This window comes from Salarias fasciatus, chromosome 4 (assembly GCF_902148845.1).
Source record: "Salarias fasciatus chromosome 4, fSalaFa1.1, whole genome shotgun sequence".
NCBI classification, from domain to species: Eukaryota; Metazoa; Chordata; class Actinopteri; order Blenniiformes; family Blenniidae; genus Salarias; species Salarias fasciatus.
The window spans coordinates 7899774-7912323 of record NC_043748.1 but is presented as its reverse complement, the minus strand read 5'-3'; the positions used below and the strand labels follow the sequence as shown (position 1 = coordinate 7912323).

At 43.8% G+C, this 12550-nt stretch overlaps 1 protein-coding gene across 4 annotated transcripts in view; it reads left to right on the top strand.

The window, feature by feature from the left end:
- LOC115386506 (E3 ubiquitin-protein ligase rnf213-alpha-like) overlaps positions 1-12207 on the top strand; it is a 109788-nt gene extending 97581 nt beyond the window's left edge. For all 4 annotated transcript variants that reach the window (XM_030088838.1, XM_030088839.1, XM_030088840.1 and 1 more), the window contains 21 exons: positions 25-232; positions 332-522; positions 630-752; positions 849-959; positions 1892-2134; positions 2216-2291; positions 2397-2431; positions 2534-2634; positions 2728-2884; positions 2997-3171; positions 3570-3661; positions 4120-4371; positions 5557-5686; positions 5784-5867; positions 5964-6144; positions 6341-6542; positions 6650-6727; positions 6808-7005; positions 7244-7333; positions 10224-10399; positions 11461-12207. In XM_030088838.1, coding sequence (XP_029944698.1) covers positions 25-232; positions 332-522; positions 630-752; positions 849-959; positions 1892-2134; positions 2216-2291; positions 2397-2431; positions 2534-2634; positions 2728-2884; positions 2997-3171; positions 3570-3661; positions 4120-4371; positions 5557-5686; positions 5784-5867; positions 5964-6144; positions 6341-6542; positions 6650-6727; positions 6808-7005; positions 7244-7333; positions 10224-10399; positions 11461-11617 — 3060 coding nt within the window. In that variant the 3' untranslated portion in view covers positions 11618-12207. The remainder of the gene's footprint in view (positions 1-24; positions 233-331; positions 523-629; positions 753-848; positions 960-1891; positions 2135-2215; positions 2292-2396; positions 2432-2533; positions 2635-2727; positions 2885-2996; positions 3172-3569; positions 3662-4119; positions 4372-5556; positions 5687-5783; positions 5868-5963; positions 6145-6340; positions 6543-6649; positions 6728-6807; positions 7006-7243; positions 7334-10223; positions 10400-11460) is intronic.
- Positions 12208-12550: the final 343 nt, after the last annotated feature.

Sequence of the window (12550 nt, the reverse complement as noted above, 5' to 3'; positions counted from 1 at the left end):
TTTCACATTTCTTTCACACTTTAGGACTCCATGTTTGAGAGACCGTGTTCCATGTTCAGATCCGCTGCAGACCAGCAGGCATACTTTCAAGAAGAAAGTCATTTTCTGACTGAGTTCTTGCAGTCACAGTCTCCTGAAGCAGCAACTGTGGAGTTCTTCCAGCAGGTCACCAGAGTCCGGATGGATCTAGATCTGTCTGCAAGTCTCTTTGTGGAAGAAATGAGAGCTCCAGGTTTGTAATTTAATCTCAAAGTTGTATAGTTTCCTTATATTGAACCTATTTTAGGTTTTCAGGTTGTATTTGCTGAATAAGGTGTTTTTTTTTCTTCAGGGTCCAAGATTGAAAGTGGAACCACAGCCTTCATGACCAGTGTGGTGAACTTGTGCAGACGGAGTGGAAACGACTGGTATCGGGTCTATTTGATCCGAAAGATTTGCAGCCAACATGGAGTGGAGTTTGTCCTAAAACTCCTCAAGGTGGAGGAGATGCGCTGGCTCTTCCCTGAAGAAATTCTGCAAAAGGTTCAGTTGTCAACAGTTTGGATTTCAGCATGGATGACAGGATTAAATTATGTTTGTTTTTTGATTATGATGCTTTAGGTTAATAAATTCTTTTTGCCGTCACCCAGAATGAAGAGGCTGTCCCTGTTGACCAGTATCTTGTTTGTGGGGAAGATTACAAAACGATCAGAGATGCTGTTGCAAAGGGATTCATGGAAGGAAAAACAGATGAACTGGATGAGGCTTGTGAGGTAAAGTGACGCCTTTCCTTTATTGTAAAGCAGCATCAGCTCAGGATTTTAATTTTATACGTACATGTTTTCATTATCATTGCTTTTCTTGCAAAGGGTTGCAGATGCCCGCCGCAGTGGAAAACCATTTACCTCTTGTTGGCACTCTACAGAGAAGTCACCACTCTCTACAGGGACACTAATACCAGCTTCCATCCTAAACCTGAGGTCGGTGATTAACTGAAGTCCTGCTGAGCTTCCATGTTTAATGACATTCATTGGGGCATAAACAACTGTCCATATTCTGTTATCAAGTAAACCAATTTTGTCTGCTGTCTTGTAAATCACTTGTTGTTTTAAACTTAGTAACTTTATGATAATCTATCTAGTGTGCTGTATATGTATATTTTTGGCAATGACTAGAGTTTTATATTTTATTATTATCTTTTATTAATGAATCTGACAATAGCTGTTAGTAACACTGAAAACCCTTCTGTAATGGAACTTAACCAGTGAAAGTTCAGCTGTCATGGTATTGATGGTGATAATGTTCAACACAAACACCCTTACACACTATTTGGCCATTTTTGAGTGCTCAGTTAGGATACTGTGGTACAACCTGAGTGTGATCAAAGCTGCAACATAATAGTTGGATGTTATTGGTCCAGGCCAAGAGATTTGTCCTGTTTCCTAAGAACAAGGCAAACAAATGAATGAATTTTACAAAGCTAAGAGGACTCACTATAGGACCTTACAGTTTTCCTCACCATCACCAAAAACACCAAAAATCTCAACTTAATTATTGTAGAATTCTGTAAATAAATACAACTAATGTCTTGCAAGATGGCACTATCCTCTGAAGACTCACATTCACTGGAACAATGTCGAGAGCTTCTTTCTGTGACTGAAACACATTGGCATTGTAGCTACGTAACACTGCAGTCGTGGGTTGACAGTCGGGGGGCTGGAGGGCATGCTGTGACTCGCGTTCAGTTAGATTTTGGAGCAGGTGCAGACAAGGTGGAGCGATCAAAGCCATTGTACAAGCCACCAGCCAATCAATGCCATCTGAGCTGCATACAGACTGGGAGAGCTCACAGTAACTTAAATCAGTCTTCAGCATGCCAATAACATACTTTAATGTATGTTTGTACCGACAGCAAGTGGACGCCCTGCAGACTTACATCCAGACATCAAAAATCCTTGCCAGCAATGAAGCAAAGACCTTTGCTCAGTGTCTGGTGACCAACCAACTCGGGCCGCTGGTTCTTCCTCCTGGAGCCTCCAGTGCTGACTGTGTGTCGGTGGACTTAACTGTCCACTTGGCTGCTGTCCTGGTCTGTGCAAACCAGGGGATCTTAGGTCCTCTGCTGCAGCTTGCAAAAACACCGGCCAACATGCAGGTATGTGTTCTAGCTGCTTTCAGTGATGACAATTAGGATGTTATTTAAAGTGAAATGGAATTTCTCGATGTGTTGCTTTAGGGAGCCTTCTTGCCCACAATGCCAGAAGACATGTTGGCAGTGGCTCACCAGGCTTTAGGACCACTGCAGTGGTACAGTGAGTATTCAACACATTAAACTTATGCATCTCGACTTTATTATTTATATGTTTTGAAGCAAGTAGCACAGTTACACATGAAAAGTTTCTTTATTGTTACCACAGAGTGCCGAAATGGTCACCCATGTACCATTGGCGAGGTATGTTCTGTCTTATTCATGAATAATTATATGAGTTTGTGATGAGTTTGAGGTGTTCTTCCTTTAGTTTACATTTTCTTGCTTTCTTCTGCCTTTTCCTAGTGTGGACGGCCTACGGAAACAAGCACTTGCTTAGATTGTGGCGTTCCGATTGGAGGACTCAACCACGCTGCTTTGCAAGGATTTCAGCATGTGCAAATTCAGTAAGTGGTTTAAAAAATGAAGATGACAGATAATATTTCAACAATCAGTGTAGATTTTCGGTTTCCACCAATTTGTCCAATGTTTTCTGACAGAGGTGACCGCACTCAGACAGGCCACGTCCTTGGTGACCCCAGACGCAGACAGAATCCAGACATGCTGGACACCAAGAGCATTTCCCCTGTTCCTTTCACCATTATCCGCATGATCACTCACATGGCAATGCTGCTTGGGGCCTACAGTCACCCACAGGTAGTTTCATTACACCAAGTAATGGTTTCCGGTGTCTTATTCATACTTAATAATACTATAGAGTCATTCAGAAGTGGCGGTAATCAGTCAAGTGCTGTTTCTATGATTCCAGTCTATCTCTGCTATCATCAAGCCTCCAGTCGGTGACACTGGAGCGTTCCTGCTTGCACACCTGAGAGAAGACATGAAACATCTCATCAGGTCTCTGGGTAAAGGAACTGATGATACGATCAGTGTTGTTCACCTGCTCATCAACAGCCTACTGGAACCCCAACAGCAGCAAAAATGTAAGAAATAAAATCTATACCGCTGCTGTGTGACTGTGCTGTGTCTTTTTTTTGAAGAAAGGGAATCCTTCCAAACCAAAAGTAAACTTTATCTGACCTCATCTTGCTGTTTTTTCTGCTTCTGGGCCATATTCTAACCCTTCAGTATTTTATTTGCTTCAGTTCAACAATGATTTCGTTTTGGAATGCAATTTATGTTCAATCATTTATAATGAACTTACGTTCAGTGATTCCTTCTAACAATGAATGAAGGGTTCAAATTATCTTATTTTTGACCTTTGTGAGAAAAGACAAACATTTTGTCTAACACTGCTCAGATCATTCTGTTTATCATATGTTTAGCTCCAAGTACACTGTTTTTCTTCCACTGCTAAACACAAACTTGGTTTTCTTTTCAGGGCCTGTTCCTTACAATGATGTCCTGTCCACCAAAGAGGCTAGAAATGGGTGGGAGGTGGAAATGAGCAGCACCATCGCCCCACACCTAAAGGTAAAAAAGACTTTTATGGAGCAAATAAACCAGTTTACTGCGATCTAGGTGCTGAACGTTGACAGAGTAGTTTGTGCTGTTGGTTCAAATCAAGAAGGTTGTGATTTTAAATCTAATTAGTTTGAATCCAACATTGTTTGTGTGGCGTTTGCTTGTTTGTGCATGAGTTTTCTCCCGCAGATATAAACATGCAAGGTTAATTGGCGACACTAAATTACCCCAAACTGTTAATATGAGTGAGTGATCGTCTCATGGATCGGCGATCTGTCCAGGGTGTATTCTGCCCTCACTCAAAAGTAACAGGGATTGATTCCAGCACCCCACAACCCTGAACAGGATAAATTGATATATGGAATGGATGGACTTCAATAAATTAAATGAGATTATTGAAAGTAGTGGCTAGTGCTTTTGCCTCATAGCAGGATGGTAATGGTTTAAGTTCTGATTCTGTCCCACAGCACTTGGACCGACAGCTAAAGGAAGTGAACGCATTTATTCGGGCAGACTCCCGCATCTCTGCCAATCCGATCATGAAGCTAATATTTGGCGATCCTCGTCTGTTCTTGGCCTCACTCCCCCCAAACTCTGTGATCCACGGGTCTGCTGTGTGGACCTGCAGAGAGAAAGTGTCTCTGCTGAGCCTCACCCACATCGTTGAGCAGAATGATGGCAAAGACACACTGCCTGTTCTCTGGAGGTTCCTGCATAAGGTAAGAAAACTGCAGCTGAGTGTGTAAATCCACCTTTAGAGACCTGGCAGAATAGTTTGAGAAGTTATTGGTAAGACATTCTGTGTGTGGAGACCTCAATATTTTTGAAGCAGACTATACGGTGTCATTCTTTTATGTGGCTTTTCCAGAAGAAGATTTCTGACTTGAAATTAGGTTGAACCTGTTGCAAATATGGTGATATGAAACGATGACCATAATAACACAACAACCATTCTCATAAAATCTGGAAATTTTTTGTCATGCTTTAACAATTAAAGGTTGTATAGAGGATTTTCCACGGAGGGAGAAATCCAGTGACAGTTAGTCCTTTTTGAAATGCTGCGCATGCGTGACCGACACCCCCTCCTCCCCTGCTCTCTCCGGAGGACCGCCTCCTCCTTACGCAGAAAGTAGCAAGTAGCATGTAGCAACTTAGCATCACAGCGCTAACACATAGCTACCAACGTGTCCTTTTGAACAACACAAAACACAGCGAAGATGAGTAAAATCCTGTACTTGCGCCAAATCCTGTCCCTGACCCGTCCCTGCTCTCGGGTGGATCAGAGGAGGACGGGGAGGTTTGTGTGGAGCTGCAGGACTGGAGCAGACTCACGCTTGGAGCTCACAGCGGGTCTGTGTGCGCTGCAGCCTGCAGACGTGAACAAACCCCCCCCTCCTGTCACTCTCCGGACTTTTTCATACAAGTCTTGTTTTAAGATTAAACATACGTTTTCGCCAAATGGCAGCACGTTGTAGCTATGATTAAGAAAAATTGTCTCAAGTCTACATGTGAAAAGGTGTTGATTGCGGCAGCAGAGCTTAGCATGGGGGGAGTGGGGTGGAGCGCACTGGGGAGTGTTGTGCCGACAACAGGAGGGGGGGTACGTAAAGTGCGTAGGAGCATGACAGTTACGCTAAAAATGTGGAGAGGTTGATTGACACGTTAGAAAACCAATAGATAACGAGGCTACCTCGTTATTGATTGGCTAAAGTAATATTGATTTTACAACCTCCAGAGTTGATTAATTTTTATTTTATTTTTTTTGATCATGATAAAAACAAGGCTGCTGCAGCTTAGTAACGCCATTTTTTAGCTTTAATTCATTTTTGTTAGTAATAAAGATCTTCTATACAACCTTTAAGGAACATTAACCAAGGAACTTTACATACTGGTGTTATTTGCAGGAAGCTGAGGTATGCCTGGTGAAACACCTTCCTGATATCCTCACACTCCAGAGGGATCTGGTTAAAAAGTTTCAAAACACCGAAGTGACGTTTAACTCCATCGAAGAATTTCTACACAGTCAAAAAGCAGGTATTGTAACATGTAAAACAGGAAAATCTCTTCCACACGTGACGGCCACTGTCCCTGTTTGGCATCAGCACCTTTGAAACAATGTGTTTGTGTGCAGTTTCGCTGAAAGCCTGGTATGAGAAACGCATCCGAATCTTCCTGACAACCTGGAACCAGCTCAGAGTTTCTCTGGAAACCAACGGTAAATACACACACTATCCATCCAGACTTTCTCCTTTTCTGTTACACTAACGTTGTGCAACTCCTTCATCTGACACTGGATTAAAATGGTGTTCAGGTGAGATTAAGATCCCAGCTGAGTTCTGCCAGAAGGACCTGGACGTCAAAAGTGACTTCAGAGTGCTGCTACCGCGAAGGCAAGGCCCAGGCCTCTGCTCCACAGCTCTCATCAGCTACCTGATTGCATTGCACAACAATCTTATCTACTGCGTTGACAAGAACACTGGAGAAGAAACCAGGTGGGGGAGCTCTTGCCTCATTATTCACTTTCTAATGCATGAACACAGTGTGTGACTTCCTCACATAAATGCAGAATTTTTTTTAAAGATAATGAAAATTATGAAAGCATAAAATTTAAACATCACAATCCTGGAAGATACATATCCTTTAACACAGGATTGATTGTGTGTTTGTGTGTTTTTATGCCTCTCCCAGCTACAAAGTGAGCCCTGCAGATCTGACTGACCTGCATGTGATTCATTATGAGATGGAAAGAGACGTGATGCCACTGATTCTGGCCAACACCCAGTACAGCATCGAGAGGGGTCAGGAAACCATCCATGAGTACAACTTGCCCAAAATCCAGCAGCAGATCATTTCCCGCTTCCTGCAGGGCAAACCTCTCATCACTCTAAACGTGAGCACAATGAAAAGCACAACTAAGGCACTCGTTGCTTTGCCTGAACATTTGGAGAAAAAATGTGAAGACACTATTTCGCTCATGCTCATGTCTTTGTACCACAGGGAATTCCAACGCTGGTCAACAGACATGATCGCAACTATGAGATCATCCTTAAGGATGTAAAAACCAAAATCCAACAAGTAGGTTTTGATGCAAAGAAAAATCATTTCCTTATCACCCGGGTTCATGTTGCTGAAGATATTCCTCTTCACACCAACAGGAACCTCTTCAGGCTCTCACCCTGGTTGCTGTGGCTGGAGATCTGCGCTCCTACAGTGATGTGTGTGAGGCCTTGCGCACGCTGGAAGTGGCCCTCGGTTTCCTCGCAATGACTGGGGGAGAGCCGCACATGCAGCTGTCTTGCTACCTGGAGGAGGTTCTGCAGATGGGAAACCAGATGGCTCAGCACGTCCTCAAGGTTGACCTATCTGAGATACTGGTTATATTATCTTACTGCAAGTTTGCTCGTTTCCACAGAACAACCAGAATGTTTTCTGTGGTTGCAAAAATAGTCAGTGCTACTTTTGTGTCATCTGACGTATGTGCTATCATGTTGAAATCTCAGTTTCTATTTTTAATCAACAAGGACTTCATTAGTTTATGTGCTGGGCAGTGGGCACAAAGATTAATGCTCTTGCTTCATTTTTGCCCCACAGGCATTGAGTGTGTGTTGTCTGAAGCACTGTGTGGCACTGTGGCAGCTGCTGGCCTCGCTCAAATCAGAAAATATGCTCCAGCTCAAAAAGGTAGGAATGGCACAGTGACTTCACTATGTAGACAGTATTGATTGGTTATCACAGCTGGTTCTGTTTCATGCCTACTGACTGCCAGAAGGTGGTACTGAAAACACGGAATGTTCCTTTTGTGCATGCGTGGTTCGAATATGTGTACTAACAGTGTCATCTGTGACCCCTAGGGACCCTAGAAAGGTAGTAAGTTCTGGTGTCACAACAGGTTGGGCTCCTCTTTTCTTCTCGCGCGCAGCTCGCATATAGCTGAGTACAACTTTGAAGATTGTAGGATTAGCCTATATATGGCATCATACTCAGTCGCTAGTAGCCTTGCGACCGTGCTGGTTGGAGCAGCGAAGTTTGCCCCCAAAGGCTGCAACGGCAGTTTCCCCTTTTTCACCTTCATCTAAGGTGTGTTGGCATCACTGTAGCATCTCTTCTGGGCGAGGGATTGATTCTTAACCTCTCAGCAAGACGGTCTTTCTCTTTGGTTGAGCATTGGGTGGACAGTGGCCTCACTCTCCTCCCCAGAGAATTGCTCAGGCTTACTAGTGTACGGTACTACAGCATTGCTCCTACTAATAGACTGATAGTCGAATGTTAGCCGGGCTGCTCAACTCCTGGATAGAGAGTCAGATCTACCCCTATCAGAAGGTAACATTCCCGCACTCCCTTCCCCGCTTTGTTAACTTGCTGGCAAAGGCTGTTAGCGACACGGTTGGTGTTAGCCTAGCTGCTGTGGTGTGCCCCTAGCCCAGCTTATCGGAATGATCCTCACTGGTTAACAACATAGCTAGTGTTAGCCATTACTTGTAAGGCCGTATTGTGCTATTTCGCCCGGCTTATTGGGCCTCACCATGGCCATTAACCACTCGGTGGGTGTAAACTTTGCTGCTGCTTGTGAAGGGCGCTTCGGCAATTCCTTCCCCCGGCTTATCGTTGCTGGTCTTGCCTGTTCGGGGCCATAACTAGCAAAAGCAATGGCTGCTCAGTCCCTCAGTTTATTGCATTCACCATTAACTTGGCGCTTGGCGCCCTGACTGGTGAAGGTGCCTTTCGTGCCCCCCGCTCTCGGCGAGCGGTGTCTCTATGAGAGGGCAGAAGGAAGAGGGAGCCGCCATGCAGCCATTTCCCTCTCTTCAGCTAAGCTATTGGTTCGGTGATCTTGCAGTTGCTGTGTTGTGGGCATCCTCTCCACCTTCCCTCAGCTTATCGCATATAGGGAGCTGCATAAGAAAAAGAGAGCAATGGATGGTTCTCACCATTGTGTTGCCTGTGATGCCCTCCTCCAGGCTGATGATGACCATGACCTCTACCCAAGGTGTCTTGACCCTGATCACCTCAGGGAGGGGCTGTCGGACAACCCGTGCATGGACTGCAGCTACATGCCTCACGTTCTGCCGTTGCCAGACTGAAGCGGGTGTCCTCTGTTGCTGAGGATGACCCCCACTCCCAGGACAGCTGCCATCTTCTCAGCTGAGTCGCTTGACATGCTGAGGAAGGCCTGCTATTGTGGTCAGATCCCCCAGGAAGAGGGCGAAGACAAAGCAGCAACTTACCTCAGAGGTGGACCAATTGTGTAGAGAGCTGGTGGAGATGACATCTCCTGCGTGATCGGCAGCCTGCCACCCCTGTGGAAAGAGGCAGGGATGTTTTCCACCTGGTCCATGCCAGTACTTATGCCCAAAGTTGATGGAGTGTCCTTAGCAGCTTCTGTCTCTCATTTTCATGATGATGAGGGTGGTCAGACTTCCATGGCATCAGGGCCAGGATCCCTGTTTTTGGCTTAGAGCTCATTGAGTGAGGTGGGGGATGACTCAATGCAGGCTATCATGTGTGCAGCCTTGGAGCTACCAAGGAGCATGCAGCCCCCCCTCTACATTTGCTGTAGGATTTCCTGAGGGAGCTGCATTCTTGTCGGAGGGATACTGCAGCTTCCTCCAGAGTTTCAGCAGACAGCCAAGCTCTGGCAGCCATGCACGGTGCAGACGAAGCCAGTCTGGAATGTATGCCTGAGGTTGAACTAGCAATAGCACCCCTCATCATGTCTCTGGAGGAGACTCTCCAGTCAGCTGTGAGGTGCCCTCAACCCCAGTGTCAGATAACCAACGACTTCCTCATGCAAGGCTTTGCAGGCCTTTGCTCTTGTGTCAGGAGAGCTTGGACAGATGATGTCCTTGCTGTGCAAGGCACAGTGCCAGGCGTGGCTGGCACAGCCCCCCCTTAACAGAGGCATGTAGGAGGGTTCTCCCGAGTGTGGCAGTGGAACCAGGGAAGCTTTTTGGGTCAGCTGCAGTGGAGGTTTGGGAAAGAACGATTAGAGCTCGTAAAAATAGGCGTCAGTTCTCAAGCTTCAGTAGGAGCTGAGATCCCCAGAGGACACCCGGGGGTCCCTCTGCTGTTCTACGTCCCTGTTCACCACCCGGCCTCGCCCTGCCATGGACTATGATCCCCAGTGGCCACTGCAGAAGCCGGAAAACAGGGTTGAAAAAGTAACCCAAAACAGGGGTTTGTCCTTTTCAGTACTAGCAGTTGGTTTAAAATTGGGTTATTTTTCAACCCAACTGTTCTTAGTGTGTTCTTGCCACACCTAAAGGTGGGGCACGTACTCGTACTGTCAGACAACACCTTGGCCGTCTTCCACATCAACCACCAGGGCAGCACCATGTCCGCCTGGCTGCTGCAGGTCTCCCAGCAACTGCTCAGGTGGGCTGCCCCCCATCTGGCCAGTCTGCGGGTGAACAGTGTGGTATGCATACTCGAACTGCGCATGCACGAACAGAACATTCTGTGCTTTCAGCACCGCCTTCTGACAGTCATCCCGGATTCACAGAACCGTAGTTAAATTCAGAACTTTCGGATTTAAGGTCCTGATGTTTAATCGAGATATTTCTGTCTTTCTCAGGATCCATTTCCGGTTTCAGAGGAGTACAAACAGCCTCTCGGTGAAGAAGAACGCAGGCTGTTGACTGGCTTTTTCTCAAAGAACAGTGCTGACATTTTCCTGCTTGAGATGCATGAGTTCCTGGTGTTAGTGCTGAAAAAACCGGATGCAACAGACACCTTCAGTCCCAACTGGAGGTAACAACAGTGTTTTCTCTATTAATGATTTGTTCATGTTGCCCCTCCTGGTTCCATGTGGGTCAGGGAGGGGTGTGATAATACCCTGCTGCCATGGCATCTGAACCATACTGTGCACATCTGCAAATACATTTAGATCTCTCTCATAAATAGCTTTTATGTGGGATGTTTGATATAACTTTTTTCAGACCGATACCGAGTATGAGTACTCCACCTTCAGTACTCACCGATACTCATACGGATACTTTTGATACATAAAATTTCAAACAATGCAATGACAGATAATTTTTGAAAAAGGACTTATATTTCTAAGAAAGGCAGCAAAGCTACTATGCTTAAGTCCAAAATAATAACAATCTGAGTTTAAGATATGTAACAAAAAGGAAAAATAAAACAACAGCTCTGAGTTTTACACTTTTTGGCACTTTAATCAGAAATACAAAGTAGGGTGTCTAGTTTTAGCCACATTTAACCGATGTAGCTTGTTATTTTTAGCATGAAGTGATTTTAATCAATTGTACTATCGTCCGATTGAGTTTTTAACCCTTAGATTAACACTTAGATCAGTGAAGAACATGAGATGACGGAAATCTAGAAACACTGACTTCATGTGTCAAAGTTGATGTTTTTTTCAATTCCTTGGCCGGAATGATAGCATTTTTAAGTTTGGCCTGAGCAAGTATGTGCAAGTACGTGCAAGTATGTGCACATTTAATTTTAGATTTCAGAAACAGTGGATGCTATTGTTTTCCAGCTTCAAAGTCACATTTCTTGTGCTCAAGAAAACCTGATGTTGGCTCATGTGGCTCACTATTTTGGGGAGGTGGTAGTGTTTTCAAAATGTTGTTTTGTGAAAATTATCTTTATTTGATTTGACTTTAAAAAAAAAAATCTTTCACATTTTAAACTGAAAACAGTAATTATGAGCTCCAAACATAATACTGAAGTGCTCCAAGTTCTTTGTAACTATATAGGTCAGTTAAAAAACATTTTTATTACTGAAACATTTTTGTAAACCAGTTTCATTTCTTTTAAAACCTTTTGTGTTTTATCTCCTAAAGCGTGAAAGACACCTTGATGGCTTACATGGAGCGCAAAGACATGGATGTTCCTCCAGAAGTGGAAGAGCATTTCCCAGAGGAGATCAGCCTGGCACATTACGTGGAAGCCTGGAAGTTCATTGTGGACTTCAAGAACGAGCGTGGACATCGACAATGAAGATTCTATTAGTTGTTTTGCTTTTTGTGGATTAAAATCAATCATTTCAGGTGAAGTTTATGGCCTGAAGTAACAGTCCTGACAATCCGTATTTCTATATGTTCATGCAGAAGAGACGTGCCTTTTCATTGAATAGCATTCAATCCTTTCAAAACAAAAAGCAATGTGAACTTTTCTGTGGTGTTTCAGATCTTGTTTTGTGTTATTTTGTATTTCTTAATCAACATGCACGAAGTCTCTGCTTAGTTGAAGACTTTTTTCTTGCACTTTACTTTTGTTATTCATAATGTGACTTGGAAAAAAAAAAAGCCCGAATTCACTCAGGTACGAAATGTTGTGTATATTTTGAACGAACTGCATCTAAATTAGACTTTACTTGCCTTAATTCAACAGGTAGTGTTTGTCAATCAGTTGTTTCTCTGTTGCCATGCCATGTGTAACTGTTGTTGCCTTTTCCGTTCATCACTTAGCTGTCTTTCATTCCATCTTTTTCATTTGATAATATTTTGATGAGTGCTTCAGTTCTTCTTTGGATCATTTTTTGTAAGTGTTTTGAATTATAAACTGTCTTCATTAAAATGTAAATTCATTCACTGCTACATTTTTGCAGTCTTTATTTTCAAGAGGCTGAAGACTGGAGGGATCACCAGTTAATTACTTCTTGTAATGTCCAAAATGTCTACCTGGGATTGATGACTTTCTGACCTTAAGTTGGAGGGAACTCAGTGTATTTGATCAGACTGATATAAATAAGGAGCAGACAAGAAAACTTTCATAGTGGAGCTCCAATTAAATTATTTGAATGTTAAATTCTCACCAAGTGAACTATTGGCATTTACTACACAGACTTTATTACTCACTTTCTGTCAGTGCCAACATGAAAAGAAAAAAAAAACACATTTAATACAAGTGGAACTGATAAATACCATTAAT